Source organism: Aethalodelphis obliquidens, unplaced genomic scaffold, assembly GCF_003676395.1.
Source record: "Aethalodelphis obliquidens isolate GAN/ISIS:26980383/991018 unplaced genomic scaffold, ASM367639v1 scaffold73, whole genome shotgun sequence".
Classification (NCBI taxonomy): Eukaryota; Metazoa; Chordata; class Mammalia; order Artiodactyla; family Delphinidae; genus Aethalodelphis; species Aethalodelphis obliquidens.
In genome coordinates this window covers 5,935,295-5,947,418 of record NW_020838017.1, presented here as the reverse complement: position 1 = coordinate 5,947,418, position 12,124 = coordinate 5,935,295, and the positions used below count along the sequence as shown (strand labels likewise).

The 12,124-nt window shown below is 43.1% G+C and overlaps 1 protein-coding gene across 2 annotated transcripts in view; it reads left to right on the top strand.

Annotated features, from left to right (window-relative positions):
* The first annotated feature begins 8,397 nt into the window (after nucleotides 1–8,397).
* The window catches only part of ANK3 (ankyrin 3), a 681,638-nt gene continuing 677,911 nt past the window's right edge, over nucleotides 8,398–12,124 (top strand). Inside the window, exon 1 of one of the 2 annotated variants that reach the window (XM_027091793.1) lies at nucleotides 8,398–8,653. In XM_027091793.1, coding sequence (XP_026947594.1) covers nucleotides 8,597–8,653 — 57 coding nt within the window. In that variant the 5' untranslated portion in view covers nucleotides 8,398–8,596. The remainder of the gene's footprint in view (nucleotides 8,654–12,124) is intronic. The other variant, XM_027091782.1, reaches the window with a different exon arrangement.

The following is a 12,124-nucleotide window of genomic DNA, read 5'->3' as shown; positions in this document are numbered from 1 at the left end:
CCACTCACACTGTATGTGAGTGTCTTTGTGTGAATAAAGGAAGACCCTCTCTTCCTTCTGCAAGACATGTCATCTCCATCTGTAGGAAACCTTAAAACACATTGATTTGCTTAGGGCCCTCTGCAAAAAATTTAAGATAGATGTTCAACTCTAGTGTAATATGATGTGAATGGCGCTTGGGTATGGTGCCCTTTTGCAGTAAACTTGCTTAATTACATGTGCAGTCGCCAGACATATGCGTTCAGAAGAGAGAGGGATGATGATATTATAAAGAAGGGACAGTACTGAGCTGAAGACCGTGAATATTGTTTTTCTAGTTACCTATTTTTGTCGGTGATCCCTACTTATGGCTGTATCAGTAACGAGTGTCCACAAGAATTTCATATGTCCCCTGAAACTTACAATATGAAATTTAAGCAAGTTATACACTGTACTTGAAAGAGTGGAAAAGAGGAAGCGTGTGACAAAATAAAATGATCAGTTATAGGATGTCCAAGTGCCCAGAAATATTTGGTACTCCCTGAAGGTGGAGACAGTTTGGGAGTAGTGTTGGGGAATTGTGCTGGTGTTCTCATTTATAAAAAAAATATTATTTTACATTAGAGCCTAGTTGATTTACAGTGTCTTGGTGTTTCCATTTTCACTGAATCTAATTTATTAATTTACTTCCTGGTTTGAATTTTAAAACTCAGATTTGAAGTTCAAGGTTTTATATCCCAGAGTGGTGTGCAATTAGAATCCCTAGGTGAAGAAGGCCCCTAGAAACAGCTTTCTAAAGCACAAAGCCTGAAATAGGCAATTCTACTGGAGCTGGGAGCAATGTGTTCATGAGTAGATCAAGAAGGTTCGTCATTATTTTTTCCCTTTGTTCAGAACAAAAATGAAAACATGTATGAATTAAGAGAGCCTGTTTTTGGCTCAGCAGAATCTGAATGGAGGAGAGTACAAGAGGGAGCAAGAGGGAGCAAAAGGGAGTTTGTGGAAAGGGAGAAAATACTTTAATTGAACATCAGTTCCTTTTTATTCTCCCAAAGCTCGTTTTCAAGGTGTCACTTTCTTCTACTGCTTTCCTCCATTGTCCTAGATGCCATGCCAATGAATGAAACAAAGTCCCTCTTTCCGGAGCACCCTCAACGAGAATCAATACCATTCATCTCACTGGGAATTCCGGAAAGGGTAATAAGGAAGGTTTGCTTTTCCTTATTACTATGCGGCTGAAAGTCACCAATTTATTTCCAATTGCTAATTAATTTTGCTTCACGTTAACTTTTTATATGTATTTTTGGGAATTGATATTACTATTATTTACATTACCATCACTTTGTTTTTGAAATCCCATACCAAACTAAGTAAGAGAAATTGATGAAAAGTTATTAGAATCAAAATGTGGACATAGGGGCTTTCCCTGGTGGTCCAGTGGTTAAGACTCTGTGCTTCCAAAGCAGGGGGCATGGGTTTGATCCCTGGTTGGGAACTAAGATCCCACATGCTGTGTGGCAAGTCAAAAGATTAAAAAAAAAAAGTGTGGACATAAAGTAGACTTAACCCTATCAATCTTTTCTCTTCTGTAACTCTACTATGAAGTTTATTATTATTATAAAGTTATTATGATGATGAGGTTTATTAGTCCCATTTCATAAACTACTTTGTGACTGTTTTTTTTTCTTTTACAAAGTAGAGGTTTATTCTCTAAATTTTGAATATATAAAGTTGTAGCCCTGAAGATTAATGCAACATATAGTTTTAAAATATGAAAATTAAATGTGATTTTAAAAACCTCACTTGTAGAGAAATATACCCAAAAGAAATAGGTAAGTATAATATAAATAGTGATCTATGATTAGGGTATATTTTCCCATAGACATTTTAATTCTTTTACTGAAGTATAGTTGACTTACAATATTGTGTTAGTTTCAGGTGTAGAGCAAACTGATTCAGTTATACATATATATTAATATATATATATTTTCAGGTTTTCCATTATAGGTTATTATAAGATATTGAATATTGTCCCCTGTGTTATACAGTAAATCCTTGTTGCTTATCCATTTTATATATAGTAATGTGTAGCTGTTAATCCCATACTCCTAATTTATCCCTCCTCCCCTCCCCTTCCCCTTTGGTAACCATAAGTTTGTTTTATATGTCTTTGAGACTGTTTCTGTTTTGTAAATAGATTAATTTGGATTATTTTTTAGATTCCACATATAAGTGATATCATGTAATATTTATCTCTGTCTGACTTCATTTAGTATGATAATCTTTAGGACCATCCATGTTGCTGCAAATGGCAATATTTCATTCTTTTTTATGGATGAATAACGTCCCATTGTATATATATCACACCTGTTTATCCATTCATCTGCTGATGGACACAAGTTTATTCCTTGTCTTGGCTATTGTGAACAGTGCTGCTATGAACGCTGGGGTGCATGTATCTCTTTGAATTAGAGTTTTTGTCTTTTCTGGATATATGCCCAGGAGTGGGATTGTTGGATCATGTGGGTGATTGTGTTTTTAAAATCAATAATTAGTTATCTTAAATTTGTTGAGTCAACAATATTTCTCATTCTAGGGGGGGATATCAGAAAAATCTCTATTTCTTTTCAAACGCTTAAGGAATTAAGAAATGGAAGTTGATATTAAAAAAGATTACTTAACCATTTTCTACATGGGATTGCAAAGCTTAATAAATAGACATCATACTCTTTTTCCAGTTGACTCTGATACAAATATTGCTAAGCCATGATCTTTATTGTGTATTTAGAAGTATGAGTTTCTACCCAGTTGAGACCATAAATGGGGGAGGGAAAGCCAAAAGCCACAAGAGAGAAAACATTTTGGTTCAACTTTGTGCTTGGCGAGCTGTTTTCTCTCATAAAATTTACAGATTAAGGGATATATTTCTCTGTATGATCACAGTTCCCATGGGTAGTGGTAACCAAATATACATAGATACTCCTTTTATTTGAGAAATGCTTTTCTATTACTTGCTTATTTTATGAAACAAACACACATTTGCTAACCATAATCTCCTGAACTCTAAAAACATTTTCTCACAGGATAAAAATTTCTGTATTAACTCTTACTTCCTTGTTGACTGGAGATTTCATGGACGCCATCAAGCAGAAACCTCTCTCTTGCTAACATTCAGGTGGGAAATTCCTACTGTTTAAATGTAATCATAAGTTAGAGACTAATTATAGTAGGAACTACTCTGGAAGGAATAGAGTGTCCGATTGAAGCTGTGGGGAAATATCATTAAGTGTAGAAGCAGAGTGAGGACCAAAGAGAGGAAAGTTCATATCGTCTTCCTTCTACTGGTGGTTCTCGAGCTAACAGGAGGTGGTTTAAGGATAGGGCATTAAATAATATTGAATCATAGAATGAGTTATTACCTTTTCAGTTCTTTTTCACTCCTTTGGTTAACATTAAGGAGAAAGTTCACATCTAGTGGCAGTTTTCACATCCCCTTAATACTTGCTAAGTCTGCTTTATCACAAAGAGAGAGGGCCTCAGCAGAATACAGAATAAAACAAGACATTGACAATAGTTTGTTTTCATCATATCGTTTAGGGCAAGGGAAAGTGATTTTCCATTAGGATAAGAAGAGAAAGTTTCTTTTAAAAATAAATTTGTTTAGGTCGAAAGTTAATTTAAATAAAAATATTAAGTAGTGAAAGTGATGCACAAATTTGACAAAGGTTGTGAAGTGACAACATAGTATGTTGGGAACATACTATTAGCGTCCTCTAAATAGAGATGAAATCATCTTCCCCCAGACTTCTTCCATTCTTCTCTTTTATCTTCTCTTCTTTCTCTCTCCCCCAATGTTCTTTTCTACCTTCATTCAACAAGATGTATTGAGCCAGTATATGTTTTTGATATTGTACTGCTCACAGCAAACCCAGAAATACAAAGGTTAGTACATCATTATCTTTGCTTTGTTGAGAGCTCAGTCTCACTAGAGACACAGTTATGCAAACAGTTATTATACAGGGAGAAATCTGGTGTGTGTGCAAGGTATCCAGTAGAGGGATAGCCATGTGTGGAGCAAGGGGAGGTATCGGGTTTCAACCTTGGAAAGCAGTCCTATGAAATACAGTCCAAGTTCATAAATATATCCTTAATTTCTTCAGCAAACCTCTATAAAACCAGATATTGCATTAGATACCGGGGATTTGGACATGAAAAAAGTACAGTTGAAGCTTCAAGAAGCTTATGATTACAAGGGGGAAAGACAAGGAAAGCAATGGTTATAGAGGTCTATATCCCTTAGAGGACCTCCCTGGTGGTCCAGTGGTTAAGACTCCGCGCTTCCACAGGTTTGAGCCCTGGTCAGGGAAGTTCTGCATGCTGCACGGTCCGGCCAAAAAGAAAAAAAAAAAAAGAAGAAAGGACACAGGTCTATATCCCTTAACTGAAACCCTTGGAGGCAGATGTGTTTCACAATTCTGAATTTTTACAATGTTGATATGGTACACAAACTGTATATTACATAATACCCATAAAAGGGTCTGGGGCAGGTACCCCATAACAAAAACATATTCATCCACGCTAAATGGAATAAAGACTATAAACAGACCCACGTCAGTTCAGTGAAGGTTGTTGGCTTTTGTAACGTTAAGATTTCTGAACTGCAAAAAGTGTGGACCTATTTTTCACAATAACTGGAGGTATGTTGCTCTGGAAGAACATTGAAAGGGCAATGAACCACACTTCAATAGAAACGAGGTCAGGGAAGGCTTCCTCAAAGATGTATTTTCTGAACGGAGTCTTGCTCGATGAATAGGCGTTAACTGGGCAGAGACGATGAAGGAGACAGAGGATTGGAGGATGGGGAGAAGGGTTTTCTAGGCTGTAGGGTCAGCCTGTAAAAAGGCAATGGACTTGGGGTTTGGGGGTAACTGCAAGTAATTCGGAATGGCTGTGTGTGATGTGCTGAGACGGAGATGAGGAAGGGTATGGAGATGGAAATGCTGATGGAGAAATGCTGAGATCAGGTGGCAGCAGCGGACAGGGACCCTTGCTAAATCTAACCTTAGCCTGAAGGATAAAGAGAGCTTTAAATGATTTTCAAATCATGCGTGTAGTCATGTGAACAGATTTGAAATTATAGGACAATCATAATATTCGATGACAGAGCTGATGCGCTGCACAAAACTGAGGCAAATGTAGTTGTCTGGGTGAGAGATGATGAGAGAATGCAAATTGGCATGGTTTGGCACATAGTAATTGCTCAATAAATCATGGCAATTAGAAGGGCAAAGGCAAGGATGTAGTGGGGATGGCTAGGAAGGGACAATTTAGAGATATTGTAAAGAATTATTCGGGACTCAGTACCTGACTGGACTTGCAGGAGGTGGGGGGCAGAGTCTCCTCCCCTCCAAGATCTCCACGCCTCCTCTTTTGGCTTCAAGGTCTGTGTTGCTTGGTGTTCCATTTTTTTGGCCGTGCAGCATGTGGGATCTTAGGTCCCCTGACTAGGGATGGAACCCGCGCCCCCTGCAGTGGAAGCGTGGAGTCTTAACCACTGGACCACCAGGGAAGTCCCACTGGTGTTCTATTTTGGACATGATGAAATATGGGTTTGGGGCTCAGGGAGATTGTCTCCGCTGGATTTGGGAGTTGTTATGTGATAGCTGCAGCCTTCATGTGGGTGAGATCACGAGAGACAGTGCGTGGTACGATAAGGAGGACTGAGGTCAAAAGCCTGGAAAATACGTAAGGGGAAGGGAAAGGAACTGTCAACCGTGTTAAGTACCCTCGAAAGATTAACTGAGACAAGGTCTGGAAATATCCTTGATGGACGTGGCAAATAGGAGGTCAACAGTGATCCGAGAAGACCAGCTTCAGTAGCTGAGCAAGGGGCAGAGGCTGGTGACTCTGAATAAAGGAGCGTGCAAGTGAGAAAGCAGGGACACAGTGCTGGCTGCTGTCCTTTTAAGACACTTGGCTGTGAAGGGAGGGACACAGAGAAGGACAAAATTAGAAGCAGTCATGGGCTGTATGGCAAGGTTCTGGGGAGGAGAGATGCCGCTACACTCTCAGGAGTCAGCTTTTTTGGTTGTGTTGCAGTCGGCCTCTGGAGGAGACGTGTCTTTAACCTGAACACAAGTGTTTCTCAGAAACAGACGGCTGCATAAACAGACTGGACTGGAATAGCTCCGCAGGAATGCACGTGTTTCTGGGCTCGTGTCCCAGGCGCTGCTTCTTGTGCTAACTTCCTGTAGAGTTTTTGCTCCTTCCTCCCTCTATTGTCTACCTGGTTAGCTGCTTGCCGCTTGTTTAAGATGGCTCTTGGAGCTGTGTAGGTGCCAGGGAGCTGGCTTGTAGAATACCTGTGTGTGTGCTGGATTCCTCAAGGTAATGCTCTTCCCAAGCCGCCCCCACTCATTCTTGTAGCCCATATTCTCTGCTACAAGAACGTTTGATAATTTAGTTCGATCAGTTCCTATGAGTGGCTGGGGGGATAATGCACCAGGCTAGGCACAGGAGAGCTAGAAGAAGACAGGGCATTTGCCTTCACGGACCTTATAATCCAAGTCGTGGGACTGTCTTCCAAAAAATTGTAACAGTGGCTCTTAAACTTTTGGGGGGACCTATAGATCTTTTGTAAAAGTTGTTGAAACTATATACCTTGTTTCCATGAAGGAGCACACAGAATTTTTTTTTTTTTTTTTTTGGGCCACGTGGCCTGTGGGATCTCAGTTCCCCCACCAGGGATCGAATCTGCATCCTCCGCATCGGGAGTTTGGAGTCTTAACCACTGGACCGCCAGGGAAGTCCAGCATGCAGAATTTAACATAAACTTTCAGGGGGCTTGTGGACTTGCTAAATTCTGAAGTGGTTTTTAAAATTCAACCTAAGCGTGCCCAGACTATAGAGTCATTTGTGCTCCATTAGTTTGTGACCTGGGCTAAAACAATGTTTCTGAGCCTCCATTTCCAGATTGTGTTGCCTGTCTCACAAGGATTTTGTGAGGACTAAATGAGATATTATGAATAAGGGGTTGAGCAGAGAGCCCAACACAGAGCCGATGACAGTAAATGTTATTTCAGCTTTAAGTGTGTTATGGAGGAAGGTAGCTAGGTGCTCAACCCAGGCCACAGCTAACTCACTGCTCTCTGGTGAAGGAGTTATTCCAGGATTTTGTTGTCACTAGTTGGTGAAAACGTTGTCGTCTGTCTCCATGTTTCAGTCGTTCCCTAGCTATCTGTAGAATTTTTGCTTTATCTCAGTCCCATCTAAACGATTACTACCTTTATTTATATAATGTTATTAAACTTGCATGTACTTGCTTAAAAAGAAAACTTTGGATCCCAACCATCAATAGAAAACGGCTTTCACTTGCCCTACATAGAAAGTAACAGTAACAGTAAACAATGAAAATTTAACAATGCTCTAGATTCTAGTTAGAGCGCAGTACTTACCTAGGGCTTTGAGCCTGTGGCCTGCTCTCTGATAAATAGGGAGTTTAGCCAGTGTTTGACAGAGAATACTTTCTTCTTGTTGCAATCAGAAGAACTGAGAGAGCATTGAAAAGGGAATAACCTTCTCTCCAATGCGATTGGCTGTCATTTAATGTCCGGACCCTGCTCCGTGCACCGACTGAACGCATCTCCCCTGACTCCAGCGAGGGGCTCTCCTTTGGGAGACATTATGTGAGGGGCAGTTACCTCTCTCGGCACCCCAGCTGAATAATAAGTTCTGGGAGAGCAGCGTCCTGAATCCAACCGACCCCGAGGACAGGAGCTCCGCAAAAGCCTTGCCATTTGAGCTCCTAGAAACAAGGACACTCAGAGGTCCTGCCCCCTAGTTCCTTGATGGGTCGGGCTCAGTGTCTACTTCACACCCTCACACCGCTCCAGAGTTTTATATTTTCATTGGACAGATAGCTGAGGCCACCTAGGTGCTGCTGGGACCTCGGTGGGGTGGAAGGGAGGCCATGGACGTTGTTTTGAAGCTGTCTGCCTGGCAAACACTGCGTCTCCATGGATTGCAGGCTGTAGATGAATAATAATAAAAGCGCGAAAGCAAAATTGCCTGAAAATTTTATTCACTTCGCGCTCGAATAAGCGCCAATTAAGCAAATCATCAGAGCTTACTGTTATTAGCAGTATTAGTATTTTGTTATTATAATGGAACTCTCTTCAGCAGCCCGCAGGAAACAGGACGTCCCCTCCCTCCCTTCCCGGAGCTACCTCCGCTCCCCGCTCCCCAGGTGAGACGCCCCCCAACTCCCCCCCGCCCCCCACCCCACCCTCCGCCCGGCCGCCCCTCCGACCCCCAGCGCCGCCCGACTGGGCATGCTCGCCGGGGCCGGGCGGCCAGCGGGGAGCGGGCTAGGCCGCCCCGCGCCTCTACCTGAGCGGGGCCCGCCCCCCGCGCACCGGCCCCGGGCGGGCACCTGGCGGGCGCTGCGGACACGGCAGGGGGAGGAGACGCCGCGCGGGGCGGGCGCCGCGGGGCCGCGCTCGGCGTTCCTGAGCCGCCGCCGAACTTTTCTGCGAGAGGTCTCACGTCTGGGGGCCGGAGGAGCGGGGCGGGGAGGGGAGAGCGGAGTTTCTGGAAGGAGCCGCCGCCGCTCCTCAACATGGCCTCCTCCGCCTCCTCGTCTCTGGCCGGCGCCGAGAGTACCCCTCCTGCGCAGGTGAGCGCCGCGCCGCCCCCCTACCTGTGGCTTCCTGCCCGGCGGGGGCGCGCGGGGGGCCCGGGGCGGGGGTCCCGGGAGCCGGAGGGGCGGGCGCGCGCGGGGGCGCCGCCGGCAGCCTTGCTCTCCTGGGGGTGACGGGCGGAGCCGGCGAGGCGAGCGGAGGGGACCCGGTCCCTGCGGCCGCTGGGGGGTCCGGCTGCGCCCGAGGGCGCGGAACCGAAGTTGCGGCCGCGGGCAGAGGCGGGAGCTCGCAGTCCGCCCCGGCGCGCGCGCGAGCATCCCGGGGAAGAAGGGAGGGCCCGAACCTGCGGGGCTCCCGTTGGGAAACATTTGTCTGGAGGAAAAGCGCGGCCCGGGGCTCGGGACGCCCTCGCCTCGGTCTCCCGTCTTTGGGCTTCTGTGGTGTCGGCTCGCCCCTCCGACTCCGTGCCAGGCTGAACCCGTCCTCAGGACACGAGCGAAGTCGGCTGCCCACGTTGGCAGGGAGGAAGGAAATCACCTGGTTCTGAAAGTTACCTTCAGAGTTAGGCTTTTTTTTTTTTTTTTCGCCTCCCTTTCTTTTCTGAAGGTGAGTCGAGATACTTCATTTAACCCAGTGAGAATACAAAATCTACTTTAAAGATTGGGACATAGAAAAAGTGCAGACCAGTGCGGATATGGACTCTGCGGTGCTAAGGGGTGGCTTGCGGTGCGTTTATCTTCTTCCCTGGTCTTTGAGAGCCTTGCCTTGGCGCGCAAGTAAAACACCCTAGAAGTAAAAGGTGGGTGCGTGATGTGCAAAAAGGCAGCTTCAAGATAGGTCTCCTTTCTCCCACCCCACACCCCTGAGCAGATTGCCACCTTTAAGCCCAGAAGCGTTTAGTAGCAGTTTTGCAGCTGCCACTGTGTGTGTGTGTGTGTAATAGAGGGTAATTGGTGTAAAACACGCGCGTATGTTTGCATTTGCATAGAAGGCCTACGGAAGGAGGACTTAAACAGTAGTTGTCCTTGGGAGGGGAGCTGGGGGACGGGTGGGAGAGAAGCTCAGTTTCACATACCTTTGGGGACTTTTTTCTTCTTTTTTTTAAAACCATGTGCATACATTACCTATTTTAGGAAAAAAGAGAAATATTACCGTTCCAAAAACCTAGGCACGTTTTCATAGCCTTGAAAGCAGTAGTTTACCTAGTTTCAAGTTACGTGGAATTGCCCTTGAAACACACAAATCTCCTAGCCCCTATCATATCTTTCCTTCAGTTGCTATCTCTAAAAATCCTTAGGGAATCAAGGGGAGGTCTTCAAAAGAAGACTTTTAAGTCTTGACACAAGCTATTGGTTGTTTTTATTCCTACCTCGATTCTGAGTTTTAATTTTGCTTTTTTGAGAGCGAGTGTGGCTTGTGTGATTTTTGGAAGAGGTGGCTTTCTGGTAAAAGCACAGCCAGGAGACGTGCTAGGGTGATACCAGAACTTTTTCCGGGAGGGTAGGCCATCACAAGAAGGTTCTAGTAGGAAAACCAGAGGGAGACAGTCTCAGAGTGGACATGGATTGCTGGCAGAGCAGTTTAGGCATCTTTCTAATCTGCTGACTTGGGCTCAAATGGATGCATCTTTAAGGAAGCAAATTTTCAATATTGAAAGTGAATGTAAAGTTAAAACCACAGCTCTGAAACAAAAACTGACCGAAATCGAGCAATCCACTGAATATCTTCAATCCAGCTACTCATACCAAGAGGGCTGATTTCTCTTAGTTCTCAAATCCGTGGAGGATGAATAAGTGAGTTGTGAATCTGGACGGTAGTTAGATGGTTATTTATGATGAACCATTTATGCCAGTCCTCGCTGTTCTTTGTGATTAAGCATAAATAAACATCAGTTTCATAATCTGCACAGTGATGTGTGAGGCTCCATAGCAGGAAATGTGGCTCTGTGTCCTTCAGACAATATAAAGACCAATGGTGTGTTTTGGAATCCAAAGAGACACTGTGGATTCTGAATTTGTTTGCATTTTTGTGGCAGTGGTTACATTAGGGCTCTCCTTTTCCTTTATTCAGTACTTCAGTTTTTCCCCCTTTTACAGTGTTAATGCATTGAGCAAGTAGTCTGCCTAATTCTAGAATAATATTTTGGTCATTGAAAATAATATCATTGTTCTGGACTCTCAGTGGTTGTTCTTAGGTTAAATTCCAAGTAGTAACATCTGTATTTAAAAGTTATCCATTATTTTATGCACAAAATGTTTGTATATTTTTATAGAATGTGTTACTGTGGTTATAGGAAATCATTATAATCCAAATTGGTGGTCATGTGAAATTCTAGCTTATATAAATGGCATTTTTACTTTTTTGAATAAATACCTGACATTGGTGAGACCAGGTACCTGACACCTTTACTTGAGAATGGTCCTGAGTTAATGAATTGTAAGTGGAATGTTTAGCCTTGCTACAATGTCTCCAAACTTATTAAAGGCTACCCTTCTGAAAAGATCAAGGTTATTCATGGTGTAATCAGATCTGAAGTAACCTTTCTGTGTCTGTATTGACTGGGTTGTTCTCATAAATCTACCCTTGGATCTTGCAAATGTAAATGCCAGTGAGATGTTGGGTTAATGTTAAGGTACCTGGAACAGCAGGGCCATTTAACTGCGATTTTTCATTTTCATCCCATGTCAGTATGTGAAAACAGCTTAAAAAAAATTTAATTGCCTTCTCTATATGATATAATTTTAAAAGTTATTTTGATATTGTGTGCTTTCTATTAGCCATGTTTTTAGGTCCTAGAGACACAGCTGTGGTTATAGATGGAACGTTCTATCAAAGTTAGGTGCAGTATCTGTTTGAGTATCTTTTTCCTGATTGGACCTGAAGGGATGTGATAAATCTTCAAAATCTATACTCGTGGTTGAATTACACCTTGGACACTTGTCCCTTTGTGTTTGATACAGAGGGCAAACTGTATCTTCCAATGGATTTGTCTCTTCTAAAGGACATAGGTTTTTCCTGGAACCAATCAGTTTCCTGTTTGACCATGGGAGTGAGATCAATGACGCCAAAATAGAACCAATTCTTTGATGTTTTATGGAAATTACTCCTGAATTTCCTCTCTTGGGATGGTCCCGTATGGATTAATTAGTAAGTGTCTTATGTGGGGTGAGAAGAAAGCAAACACACGTGACGTGAAAGTTATATATGTTCAGACCTGAGTAGAAGTGGTATTTTCCTTAGAAGAAACTGTCTTTAGTACTTGGCAATTTATATTAATAAATAAAGATTAAGTGAACTAGTGCTTAGAGTTAGAGCTTTAAAATACGAAATAGGTTATTTTGGTATTTCTTTCATCAGGTGATGCTTAGTTGCTGCCATTTTTCAGATAATATTAAGGAAAGGGAAATATTGAAAAATTGGCCTGAACGTACATTTTGTTTTCTGGGCAGGGCATGAATATTTGGACCTGGTCTGGTAGAGGAAAGGGGCAGAATGGCAGTTAATTT